The sequence below is a fragment of the Aotus nancymaae genome, unplaced genomic scaffold (assembly GCF_030222135.1).
Source record: "Aotus nancymaae isolate 86718 unplaced genomic scaffold, 86718_ANA_hifiasm-v0.15.2.pri h1tg000076l, whole genome shotgun sequence".
Lineage (NCBI taxonomy): Eukaryota > Metazoa > Chordata > Mammalia > Primates > Aotidae > Aotus > Aotus nancymaae.
The window spans coordinates 15,728,151-15,740,872 of record NW_026988491.1 but is presented as its reverse complement, the minus strand read 5'-3'; the positions used below and the strand labels follow the sequence as shown (position 1 = coordinate 15,740,872).

At 55.1% G+C, this 12,722-nt stretch overlaps 1 protein-coding gene across 1 annotated transcript in view; it reads left to right on the top strand.

The window, feature by feature from the left end:
- The window catches only part of ACO2 (aconitase 2), a 61,746-nt gene that overhangs the window by 48,325 nt on the left and 699 nt on the right, over positions 1-12,722 (top strand). Inside the window, exons 5-17 of the mRNA XM_012476667.2 lie at positions 1,367-1,525; positions 1,757-1,907; positions 3,189-3,293; positions 4,127-4,218; positions 5,488-5,593; positions 7,427-7,584; positions 7,775-7,848; positions 8,412-8,523; positions 9,450-9,572; positions 9,802-9,957; positions 10,871-11,062; positions 11,849-11,981; positions 12,360-12,481. Coding sequence (XP_012332090.1) covers positions 1,367-1,525; positions 1,757-1,907; positions 3,189-3,293; positions 4,127-4,218; positions 5,488-5,593; positions 7,427-7,584; positions 7,775-7,848; positions 8,412-8,523; positions 9,450-9,572; positions 9,802-9,957; positions 10,871-11,062; positions 11,849-11,981; positions 12,360-12,481 — 1,683 coding nt within the window. The remainder of the gene's footprint in view (positions 1-1,366; positions 1,526-1,756; positions 1,908-3,188; positions 3,294-4,126; positions 4,219-5,487; positions 5,594-7,426; positions 7,585-7,774; positions 7,849-8,411; positions 8,524-9,449; positions 9,573-9,801; positions 9,958-10,870; positions 11,063-11,848; positions 11,982-12,359; positions 12,482-12,722) is intronic.

Here is a 12,722-nt window from a genome sequence, read left to right as displayed (position 1 = left end):
ACCTCGAATTTTGTGTGTCCCGCCTTCATGGATCCAGCTTTTACAACCTTGAGGCTCTTGAGGGATGTACTCATCTTAAATCCTTGTACATGGCAGCCTTGACCAGTTCTTCCCAGCCAGGCCTTCCCACTGCATCCCCAAGAGACAAGACCCTTTGCACCTTAGAGTCTGCTGGGCAGATGCTCAGCCTAAGGCAGAGGCTCTGGGGTTTCCATAAGATTCCTGGGAGCACTGGTGGGTGCTGAGAGTTCACAAAGCTCATCACACCTCTCATCTTCCATGTTCTTCCCCACATCCATGGTTGGGGCACTAATTTCATCTGGCAGATGGGCAGCAGAACCTCAGGTGACGGCTGTTGCTGCACAACAATCAATAATAATGTCACCTTGCCAGGCACTACTCCCCGGTTCATGGACAGGATCTCATCCAGTCATCACAGCGATCCAGTGACGTGAGCATGATTGTTAGCTATTTTTTTTGATAAGGAAACTGAGCTCGGAGAGGTGAAGTGACTTGTCCAAGGTCCCACAACAACTGGTAGGCGTTGGGGCCAGACCTCAGACCCCACACTGCACGCCTGGCCGGGCCTTACCGGGCAGTGTCCTGCACCTCAGAGGTGCCTGGGCCGCACTCAGGTGTTGACCCTATACCTCTGCTGCCTTTCTTAGCAGATGTATTGGGGGAAGTGCCCCTTCCAGATGGGAGGAGCATCTCAGTGAAGGGAATACTGTGAAAGGGGACAGGTGATGAGGCAAGGCAGCGTCGTGCCTTGAGCAAGTCACATGGGTTCTCAGAGCCACCTCCAGATGCCGAAGTGGACGAGGCATCACCTATTCTTTGCAGTTGAGGAAAAGTTCATAGCTTTGTGCAATTGTTAGGGCCCCAGGACTTCTTCCTCAGGGGCCTGTGGGGCTGGAGTCAGCACCTGGAAGAATCTCCCACCCAGATGAGAAGCCAGGTGGGCACACTCCACAGCCAGGATGAGGCAGGGCCCAGGCCCATCACAGGACACAGTTTCTCCAGTTCTTGTCACATCCTGGGGTCATGGTGGTATGGGTGTTTGGTTACTGTGCTACAAATGAGGAAACTGAGGCACAGGGCGGCACAGGCTCAAGCCATGGAGCAGGAACTATCAGAGCTATTCAGGAGTGCAGGCCACCTGTCCCCCAAGGCTCTGGCTCTTCTTGGTCACCCTGGAGACAGCCTGGATTAAACAGGGCTGCTCCCACCAGTTCCATCCCAGGAGGGTGGCTAGACGTGGGTAGGAGACCCAGCGTCAGTGGGGCCATTTTGTAGACTCTTTTTGGGCCCCATCTCCATTCTCAGCTAAGGGCTTCTAAATATAACATCTTGGATTATTTTTCAGATTATTCTGGAAAACTATGCATACCCTGGGGTTCTTCTGATTGGCACTGACTCTCACACCCCCAACGGTGGTGGCTTGGGGGGCATCTGCATTGGAGTTGGGGGTGCCGATGCTGTGGATGTCATGGCTGGGATCCCCTGGGAGCTGAAGTGCCCCAAGGTGAGGGTGGGGATGGACTCATTCTGGGCTGATTTTGGGGTGATGGTTGGTGGGGATGAACAGGAGACAGTGGGACCCAGGAGGGAAAGGGGAACAAGTCAGACTTGAATCTTCTGTGAGGGAGGCACGGACCAATAAGCAGAACTGGGAATGCCAGCAGGTCCATCCTGACTTCGTGGCTGGCACAGGCACACAGGGCCTCTTAAAGTTGCCTCACCCCCTCCTGTCCAGGTGATTGGCGTGAAGCTGACAGGCTCCCTCTCCGGTTGGACCTCACCAAAAGATGTGATCCTGAAGGTGGCAGGCATCCTCACGGTGAAAGGTGGCACAGGTGCAATCATGGAATACCATGGGCCTGGCGTAGACTCCATCTCCTGCACTGGTGAGGAAGGCGGCCAGGCCACATGGCCCGTGTACTGTATTGGGCCTGATGGGTCTCCAGTTGGGAGTATAAGCGGTGAATGGCCCTCACCTGAGAATCTGTCTGTTCCATTTGGGGGCTTGGGATAGACAGAGGTAGAAGGAAATTGGAGACAGTGTTAGAGATTGTCTAGTCCACACCCTCATTAAACAGGTGAGATTGAGACCCCCATCAAGGCTGCCAGTGACTTCCTATGGCCATACAGAAGTAGGAGCCAAGTCAGCTCCTGCTGCTGGGCCCAGGCCAAAGCACTAGGCCACCTTGGGTGCTCTAGACGAATCCAGAGAGGACAGAAGCAGTGGCGGGAAGGGGCAGAGCCAGGGCTTCATTCACGAAGCAGCCTCAGGCCTACATCCTCCCTTGGCTGAAGTTCGAGCCTCACTCACTTACCTTGGATAAGAGAGCAGTGCCTGTCACTCTCCAAGACCAGGTAGGCGCCAGCCCCCCCCCACCTGTCATTCCTGGTGACCTGGCCTCAATCCTGGGGCACTCAGAAATCCAGGGAGACTTGGAACACTCCAGACTTCCCAGATGCCTACCTGAGCTCCACGGCAGCCCCGCAGAACTCTGATTCTCCTCCAGCAATAGGGGTTCATTTCTGCCACGAGGCTGCTCAGTCGGGAAGTTGGTAACAGGCCCATCCCTCCATCCCAGTGGCTCCTGAGGTAGGTGGCCTGGTAGCAGTTGGGGTACCTGTAAGCCCTACCAGTTCTGTGATGCTTTGTGGTCCAGACAGTGTATATTGTTTCAGAGTTTTTTTGTTTTTTTTTTGAGACAGTCTTACTCGCGCCCAGGCTGGTGTGTAGTGGTGCAATCTCGGCTCACTGCAACCTCCGCCTCCTGGATTCAAGTAATTTTCTGGCCTCAGCCTCCTGAGTAGCTGAGATTATAGGTGCATACCATGATGCCTGGCTAATTTTTTTTTGTATATATATATTTTTAAGTCGAGATGGGGTTTTACCATGTTGGCCAGGCTGGTCTCAAACTCCTGACCTCAGGTGATCTGCCTGCCTCGGCCTCCATCACTGGAAAACCTGAGACAGAAAAATGTCTCCACCATGGTATGGCTGAAGGAGGGCAGGACACTAGGCAGACAGACCCGAATGCCAGCATCTACCTTCATTTGCTTTTTGGCATGACCTTGAATCTCTCTGAGCCAAACAGAGTAGCAACTGGGCACAGCAGGTGCACGGGACCCTGGCCCAGCCACCAGCCAATGCTCAGGGCTCGGTTGCTCCACAGGCATGGCGACAATCTGCAACATGGGCGCAGAAATTGGGGCCACCACTTCTGTGTTCCCTTACAACCACAGGATGAAGAAGTACCTGAGCAAGACCAGCCGGGCAGGTGAGCTGGCAGGGGCGGGCCCTCATGGGTGGAACAGTCACATGCCGCTCCTCCCCAAGACAGAGCTATGCCTTTCCCTGGAGGGACACTTGCAGAACTATTGTCTTCAGACAGGCTTCCGAGGCTCTGAGAAACCTTTGAAGATGTATGATATGTTTCTGAGTAGGGTGTTTGGAGCTCTCTTCAGCTTCTCAAAGGGCCTGGCATCTGAGTTCAAGATAGCCCCACCTCAGGATGGGAATTCATTTTCCCTGGAATGGCTGAATGCCTGCCCTTCTTGGCCTGGTCCCTGCTGCCCCCTACAGGAAGCTCCAGGAATGACAGTGATCCCTTCTGTTGGTAATTCCTGACCTAGCAGGGGTATATGTGGAAGGAGAACCACCTTCCCGGCCTACACTCACACTTTCCTGAGGCTCTAGCTTGGCTTCTTTGGAGCTCAGAAGGTATTGGCACCTGTGAAGGGAAGTGCGTGGGGGAAGTGGAGGAGGAGCCAGAGACTAGGGGCCATGGGGAGAGCCGTAAGCATGAGGAGTACTTGGAAGGCCCTTCCCTTTCCTTATTGAGTGACGGCTTCTTCAAAACCCAGCTCTTCACTTCCATGACACCCTCCCCAGCTCTGAACCTTAGCTGGTGCTCCTCTGTCTCTGTGTCCCTGACAGCTCCTGCACTAGGCTGTGAGCTCTTTCTAAGGGCAGGGACAGCAGCCTTGGTTTCTTCACTGGCCTAGTTAGTGCCCAGGGCCTGGTGTTTGGCAGATGCTCAGGTGGGTGGCGGGTGAACTCTCTAGACCAGTTTGTTTCACGTGCTCCCTCCCCATCCCTTGTTGATTTCAGACATTGCCAATCTAGCTGATGAATTCAAGGATCACTTGGTGCCTGATCCTGGCTGCCATTATGACCAACTGATTGAAATTAACCTCAGTGAGGTGAGGAGATGATTGGGTTCAAGGAGTTTCTGAGCATAGAGGGGAGCAGGGTGGGTCCTGCCTAAATACTCATTGAGGGCTGGGTGGTGGCTCACACCTGTGATCCCAGCACTTTAGAAGGCCAAGGCAGGTGGGTCACTTGAGGTAAGGAGTTCAAGACCAGCCTGTCCAAGATGGGGAAACCCCGTCTCTACTAAAAATATATATATACAAAAATTAGCTGGGCCTGGTGGCACGTGCCTGTAATCCCAGCTACTCAGGAGGCTGACGCAGAATTGCTTGAACTTGGGAGAAAGAAGTTGCAGTCAGCCGAGATTACACCACTGCACTCCAGCCTGGGTAACAGCAAGAATGTCTCAGAAAACAAACAAAAACTCAGCAGGGCTCGTGGGCCCTTGGTCCCCAGTGTTCTTGCAAACAGCTTCCTGAGGCAGGCTGGAGCGAGGGATGGGGAGGAGAAAGACAGCCACAGGGAGAGCAGAGGTGGCTCTGGCTGCTGAACCAGAAGCCAACGTCAGTTTGCCACCAGCTCAGCTTTAGCAGAAGCCCGGGTTTCACCCTGAAGGGGTTTTGTTATCAGAGTTCGGAGGGCAAAGCCCAGCAGGGTTGGGCACCCTGAGACCCACAGATCAGAGCAGGTGTTTGCTGAGCCAGAAGAAGGGCAAGCTAGAAGATCCTGACTGCAGGAGTTCACACCTCAGCTTTGCCACGTAAGCTGTGTGACCTTGATCAAGCACTAACCTCTGTGGGCCTTGCTTCATCATGTGTGAAACCTACAGCAGTTCTGAGAATTGAATGAGTTCATGTAACTAACATTGATGGAGGTTTGCTGCACTCTGGGCAGAGCTGAGTGCCGTGCATTTACTGATTATTATAACATGTAAAGCATCTGGCTGTAAGTCCATTCTTGTCATAAGATTCCGAAAACAACATCGTATGGGCAATAATGGACTTGGGAAGCTGGTAGCCTTGATCCATTCCAAGCCTCTGCCCTCTGCTAGCTGTGTGACCTTGAGCACAGCATGTCACTTCTGAGTTTCAGCTCCTTCACCTGCAGAGCAGAGCTGAGCCCACCCTCACAGAGGTGGAGGGAGCCTGGGAGCTGGTGTGTGCAGAGCCCCCTGCTCAGGTCTTCCCTGTGATGAGGTTTCAGCCACGAGAACAGTCACTGGCCTCTCTGTGGGGACGTGGTGAGGCAGTGAACGTGGCTGTCCCCACTTCAAGGTTTCTTCCCTCCTTTTTCTGTTCCTTATGTGTTTGTTTCTTCAGCTGAAGCCGCACATCAACGGGCCCTTCACCCCTGACCTGGCTCACTCTGTAGCAGAAGTGGGCAAGGTGGCAGAGAAGGAAGGATGGCCTCTGGACATCCGAGTGGGTGAGCACCTTCCACCCATCTGTTTAGCAGGTCTCAGGGCCAGTGGCTCTGCCCAGGGCTGTAGTCAATCACCTGTGCCTACGGTGTGGCACTTTCTAAGGTGCGCACTTTCTGAAATAGGTTTATTATTATTGAAAACTTACTTTTTCGGCCGGGGGTGGTGGCTCGTGCTTGAAATCCCAGCATTTCGGGAGGCCAAGGCAGGTGGATTACTTGAGTCTACAAGTTCAAGACCAGCCTGGGCAACATGGAAAAACCCTGTCTCTTAAATACAAAAATAAGCTGAGCGGGCTGGGCGTGGTGGCTCACGCCTGTAATCCAAGCACTTTGGAGGCCAAGGCGGGCGAATCACCTGAGGTCGGGAGTTCAAGACCAGCCTGACCAACATGGTGAAACCCCGTCTTTAAAAAAAAATAAAATAAGCTGGGCCTGGTGGCACATGCCTATAGTGCTAGCTACTCCGGAGGCTAAGGTGGAGGATCGAGGCTGCAGTGAGCTGAGATGGCACCACCGCATTCCAGCCTGAGCAATAGAGCCAGACTCAAAACTCCAGACTCAGGCAACAGAGCCTGTCTCAAAAAAGAAAAGAATACTTTTTCTTGGCAGAAAAGAAAAATATGCTTATTGTAGAGAATATTCACAATTAAGAATTTTTTTTTTTTTTTTGAGACTGAGTCTCACTCACACTGTCGCCAGGCTGGACTGCAGGGGTGCAATCTCGGCTCACTGCAACCTCTGCCTCCTGGGTTCAAGCAATTCTCCTGCCTCAGCCTCCCAAGTAGCTGGGATTACAGGCATGAGCCACCACACCTGGCCACTTTTATTTATTGAGATGGAGTCTCTCCCTGTTGCCCAGGCTGGAGTGCAATGGCGTGATCTCAGCTCATTGCAACCTCTGCCTCCCAGGTTCAAGCGATTCTGCCTCAGCCTCCCAAATAGCTGGGATTACAGGCAACTGCCATCACACCCAGCTAATTTTTGTATTTTTAGTAGAGACAGGGTTTCACCACATTGGCCAGGCTAGTCTGGAACTCCTGACCTCAAGTGATCCATCCACCTCGATGCCTCAAAGTTCTGGGATTACAGGCATGAGCCACTGCACCTGGCCAATCCCAACACTTTTGAGAGGCTGAGGCAGGAGGATCATTTAAGCCCTGAAGTTCAAGACCAGCCTGGGCAACATGGTGAGACTTCCTCTCTACAAAAAAATGTTTTTAATTAGCCAGGTGTGGTGGTACTCACCTGTGGGTCCCAGCTACTCAGAAGGTTGAGTAGTTAGAGGCTGCAGTGAGCAAGCCATGATGGTGCCATTGCACTCCAGCCTAGGTGACAGAGCAAGACCCTATCTCAAGAAAGAGACCATCTGTACAAACAGGGTAATGTTACTCAGATTTTATAGACTTTTTAAAAAGAACTCTTACTGCCCTGATTATAAAACAATGCTTAAAACCCAGAAAATACTAGAAAGTGTAAAATAAGAAAATTAGCATCTCCTATCAGCCCTAGCCCATCAAGGATGGCTGTTCATCTGTTCGTATGAGCCCTCTAGTGTGCCCATAGATGCACAGGATACTGCTGTAAAAGGGGGCATAGTATGTGTTCAATGTCATGGCCAATAGCTATAGCATCTTTCTTCAAATGATGCCAGGTCATGAGAAGCCTGTCTTTTATTTTTGGATATTTCAGTTGCTTCCAGCTGGTCTCTGTTTAAAAGTCTCTGGCGCAGCCAGATGGGGAACTCTTTTGGCCAAGTCTGGATAATTTGAGGTCAGGTGGAGACCTCTGCTCACTGTCTCCTCTTGACCCTTAACTCCACCACCCACAACGTACCAGGTCTGATTGGGAGCTGCACCAATTCAAGCTATGAAGATATGGGACGCTCAGCCGCTGTGGCCAAGCAGGCACTGGCCCATGGCCTCAAGTGCAAGTCTCAGTTCACCATCACTCCAGGCTCTGAGCAGATCCACGCCACCATCGAGCGGGACGGCTACGTGAGTGCCCACATCCCCCTGCCCATCTCCCTGACCCCATGCTGAGTAGTGACTGTTGGGCCAGAGATGGTGCAGGTCCCAGTGGCTGCCCTGGGGTTCCAGTACAGCATCATCCTGCAGCCACCAGATCACCCCTTCCCGTCAGCCTCTCACCTGCCTTTGACAATCTGTCATCCTCTCTCCCTGGCAGGCACAGGTCTTAAGGGATGTGGGTGGCATCGTCCTGGCCAATGCTTGTGGCCCCTGCATTGGCCAGTGGGACAGGTAAGAGGCACATCTTTGACAGGACAGCCCTTTGTGCACAGGGTACAAAGCCCCAGAAGTCGGGGGAGGAATTGCTGGGGTGGAGAGAAAAGATTCCAGCCAAGGTCGTTGGCTCCAGGGACTCTTGCCCTTCAGAGGCCTCTGCCAGACTTGCCTGGGAAATGGGGCTGGGTGAGGAAGAGCCCTGCGGAGGCACTGGGGGACCACCTGGCTGAAGCCTGGGCTGGCAGGAAGAAGCCAGCAAGGCCTCATCCTAATGGACACAGCAGCAGCTCTGACAGAGTTGTTTTTTGAGAGGAGGCAATGGCCCCAGGTCAGGAAGCTCAGGCCTTGACCGGGACCCTACCTCTGGCTTACATGTGGTCACAAGCTGGGCCCAGTGACCCTGAGGTTCCCTCCTGCTCTGCGTGGCCCAGGGAGGAGGCAGCCTCAGCAGGGCCTCTCCATTTCCCCTTGGTAGGAGCTGAGCCGGGCTGGGCTACAGGAACCCAGCTTATCTGTCCTTGGGACAGGCCATGTGACAAGGCCAGATATCCCTAACCCTGCTCCCTCTGACCTGGCAGGAAGGACATCAAGAAGGGGGAGAAGAACACAATTGTCACTTCCTACAACAGGAACTTCACAGGCCGCAATGATGCAAACCCCGAGACCCATGCCTTCATCACATCACCGGAGGTGAGACCACACAGCCACGCACTAGCCTGGGACAGCCTCTGGGGGCTCCTGCCGGGTCGGAGGAGGCAGGAGGAGATGGGACTGGGGCCACTGAGTGGGGGGGGGGGTTGGCATCACAGGGCAGGGGTCATCCAAGTGGAAGCCAGGAGCCACAGGCCTTCCCGGCCCCAGGCGCACACAGACCAGGCCACGCAGAGCAGTGCTTCCTGCCTGGGGCTCCTGGGGTCTCAGGATTATGAGGTATTTATTCAGTGGTTTGTGCTTATAAGCATGGAATTTGAAATGTCGTTTACTGCCTGGGACACATCCCAGCCCTGCTAACTCGCTGTATGAGTGTGGCCAAGTCACCTACCTTCTCTGTGTCCCCGTAATCCTCGGGATACCTGGAAAAATGTGTGGGACACGCAGTTTCCATCCCCAGGTAGGAGTTCCGCAAAAGTGAGGCCTTGCCATTGTTCCTGTGGCCACTGAGTGAGCCTGGGCCCTTGGCTGTATTCAGCCTTGACTGTGACTGGCACATGGCCATTCTCTCTTGACTGGTTTGTTTACCTGTGTGTTCTACAAATACTTCTTGCTAAATGGGTGAAGGAATGGCCCCTTCCATGCTTTTTTGCTTCATAGCAGCATTTCCATGCCAGGGCCCCCTGCTCCCTCCAGGACAGCTATGAGGAGAGAGGACAGCAGTGCCGGCCTGTCCCTGCAGGGATGGAGGCCACACTGCCCTTGGTTTCCTGAGTCCTCTGCAGGCCCAAGGGCTGGTGGTCCCAAAGATCATCCTGCAGCTCTGGCCTCTGAGGAACAGAGGTCTGGGGAGAACATGGAAATTTCCCAGGTTCCTTTCTCAGTTTTGGTTTAGGCTTCTGGTTGGTGCAGGGGACAGCAGTGGTGATTGGTGCTGACCAACAAACTGGCCACCTCCATTTCAGATTGTCACAGCCCTGGCCATTGCGGGAACCCTCAAATTCAACCCAGAGACTGACTACTTGACGGGCAAGGATGGCAAGAAGTTCAAGCTGGAGGCTCCAGATGCAGATGAACTTCCAAAAGCGGTGAGCGCCTGCGCCCCCTGCCAACCTGCCTCACCTGGGGAGCTCTGCTGGTTGCTGTGTGGTCGTAGCACCTCCCTCCTGTGCAGGCAGGGAGGGTGCTACTAGTGAGAAGGAAGCAACTCTGTCCCCCAGGAGTGGAGGTGGGGCCCGGGGAAACTTCCCTTCTGAGAGTCCCTCCTTGTGGGAACTGAGGACTCAGCTTCCCATGCATCCCCCTCCCCTGCTACAGGAGTTTGACCCAGGGCAGGACACCTACCAGTACCCCCCCAAGGACAGCAGCGGGCAGCATGTCGATGTGAGCCCTACCAGCCAGCGCCTGCAGCTCCTGGAGCCTTTTGACAAGTGGGATGGCAAGGACCTGGAGGACTTACAGATCCTCATCAAGGTCAGCAGCATGGGGATGGTGGGGATGGCAGGACAGCCCCACCCTGCCAGGCACCCCCATCCCCAGCATCCAGAAGGGCCATGAACCTGGAGGAAGGGAGCAAACAGTCAAGTTACAGGTGGGAGATTGAAGGGAGGTTTGGCTGCAGAACAGAGAGGGATCACAATCCAGCGTTCCCCTTCTCTGCAGCACCTAGCGGGGCAGAGCTGGATCTGGCCAGCCTCCGTCTGCGGCCCTCAGCCATCCGGCAGCAGCTGATGAGAGCCACTTCCAGTGGGTGTGGGCAGGTGAATGCAGCTCAGGCTGGGCTGGGAGGGTGTGAGATTGCACAGCAGGCTCCACACCTGGCATGTCCACATAGGCTCTGCAAGCCATGGATTCCTCCTGCTCCCACAGTTGGCCACTAGCGGATATGAGACGGCCTGCGTTTGGCACTGACTAGAAACAAGCCCTTATGGTGTGGCCAGAGGCCTCCTATCTGTTGGATATTAATTTATGGTGTTTATTAAGGTGTCTCCAGGCACCCCTGTGACAGAAGAAACTACATAGTTATCAGCCAGGACCCAGGCATGTTCTGGGCTCCTCTGTGTCTGGCATGAGGTCTGTGGCTGATCTTGCAGCCTCGGCCTGAAAAGTGTGTGAATATTGACCTGCCCCCACTTTGGGCAAGCTGCCCCATTAAGGAAGACTGAGCAGGCAGAGGCCTTTCAGGAGATGGGTGATGGCCTGGCCTGAGCCCACGTGGCCCGAGGGTGGAAGCACTAGGACCATAGACCACATGTCCAAAGCTTGGCCTGCCTGTCACCTGTCACCCCTCCTAGGCCCTGGGGCCTGCTGTGTGCCTCTGGAGAGCTTCTGTCATCCGCCCTGCCAGGGTTATGCCCTGACCTCTGTCCTCTGCTCTCCACCCAAGGTCAAAGGGAAATGTACCACTGACCACATCTCGGCTGCTGGCCCCTGGCTCAAGTTCCGTGGGCACTTGGACAACATCTCTAACAACCTGCTCATTGGTGCCATCAACATTGAAAACGGCAAGGCCAACTCTGTGCGCAATGCTGTCACCCAGGAGTTTGGCCCCGTCCCTGACACTGCCCGCTACTACAAGGTGGGTCAGAGTTGATGGGGACAGTGCCAGTGGTCACTCCTGAAGGGGCCCAGAAGGCAGGGGCAGGGAGGACATTTGGGGAGTGGAAACTGGGAAGGAGACCAGTCGAGCCTAAAGGGGACTGCGTTGAAGGGAGGAGAAGCCTGCAGGCCCCTCCCTGCGGCTGAGCGGGCACAAAGCCCAGGTCCGGTCATAGGGCAGGGTCCCTGCACCAGGAGGTGTTAGAGCAGCACCCAGGAGACATCTGGCCCCAGATCAAGAGGAGAAAGGGAGCCAGCTTGGGAAGTCAGAAGCCAGCAGGCTCAGAGAGGGGCTACACGGGGCCTCGAGGTGAGCAGGCAGAGGGGGTCTGAGGTGATGTGACTGCTTCTGCTTTGAGAAATGAACAACCAGGGCTGACCCCGAGTCCTGGCCCAGCAGGGTGAGGGTGGCTGGGTGGGGCAGCAGGTGCTCTCGAGAAGGGGTCATCTTGAGCTATTACAGATGGATCATGTGTGGGGCCCCAGAGGTTGTCTCCATCTCACCCCAACCTCCCTCCACACACACCTACCTCCCTGCCAAGCACCAATGGGTGGACTGTCTTCCTGTGCCACTGGGGACAGCCAGGCACCTCTGTCCCCTCAGGGCCTCTTTTGGGCCTCATTCACCCAGGCTTCACTTGCCCTTAGGGAACAGGTAAGGAAGGGCCCCTCCAGCCTCAGGATGCCCAGGGGCCAGGGGAATGAGGCCAGGCAGGTGGGGATGGTGCCCTCTTCTGCCTTATAATCTCACCCGCTTGCCTGACAGAAACACGGCATTGGGTGGGTGGTGATCGGGGACGAGAACTACGGTGAGGGCTCGAGCCGGGAGCACGCAGCGCTGGAGCCTCGCCACCTCGGGGGCCGGGCCATCATCACCAAGAGCTTTGCCAGGATCCACGGTGAGCTGGAGCCTGCACCCGGGCCATCAGCCTCCTACCCCTTCTTAGGCTCACACAGTACACGTCTGATGCTCAGCTTCCCGGCGGCCCTGCTTCCAGGCTTGGAGACCTGAGCTACTGAGATCCAGGGCATGTGTCAGAGGGTTCTTTCTCATCATGAATGTGTAGCAGGAAGGCCTTGCAGCCATCAGCACCAGCACACACTTGCTAGGGGTGCCCCTAGTGAAAGGGAGCACACCAGGGCTCCGCAGTCACAGCCCTGGCGTTGTCCCAGGCAGCAGCATTAGAGGCATCTCCCAGAGCCCCAGATGGGTTCAGAAAATGAAGCTTTCCGGGCTGTTCAGGCCCCTTTGGTGACCGAACGCCTCTGCCTTCCAGAGACCAACCTGAAGAAGCAGGGCCTACTGCCCCTGACCTTCGCTGACCCAGCCGACTACAACAAGATTCACCCTGTGGACAAGCTGACCATTCAGGGCCTGAAGGACTTTACCCCTGGCAAGGTTAGGGGGCCGGGTCTCCCTGATGGGGTGGGGTGAGGGATGGCCACTTTGCTCCCCCTCCTGCACAGGCCCCAGGGGAGCTTCTCCCAGGAGGCTTCATTCCAGCCGGAAAGGCCCCGCAGTTCTCCAGGTGGCCCCACAGAGAAGGGAAGTACCTTCCCAGAATTGGGGGTTGGGGCCAGCCCTGGCCCTCTAACCCCCACTTACTCACCAGGGTTTGGCATTCAAGAGACAGCCTACT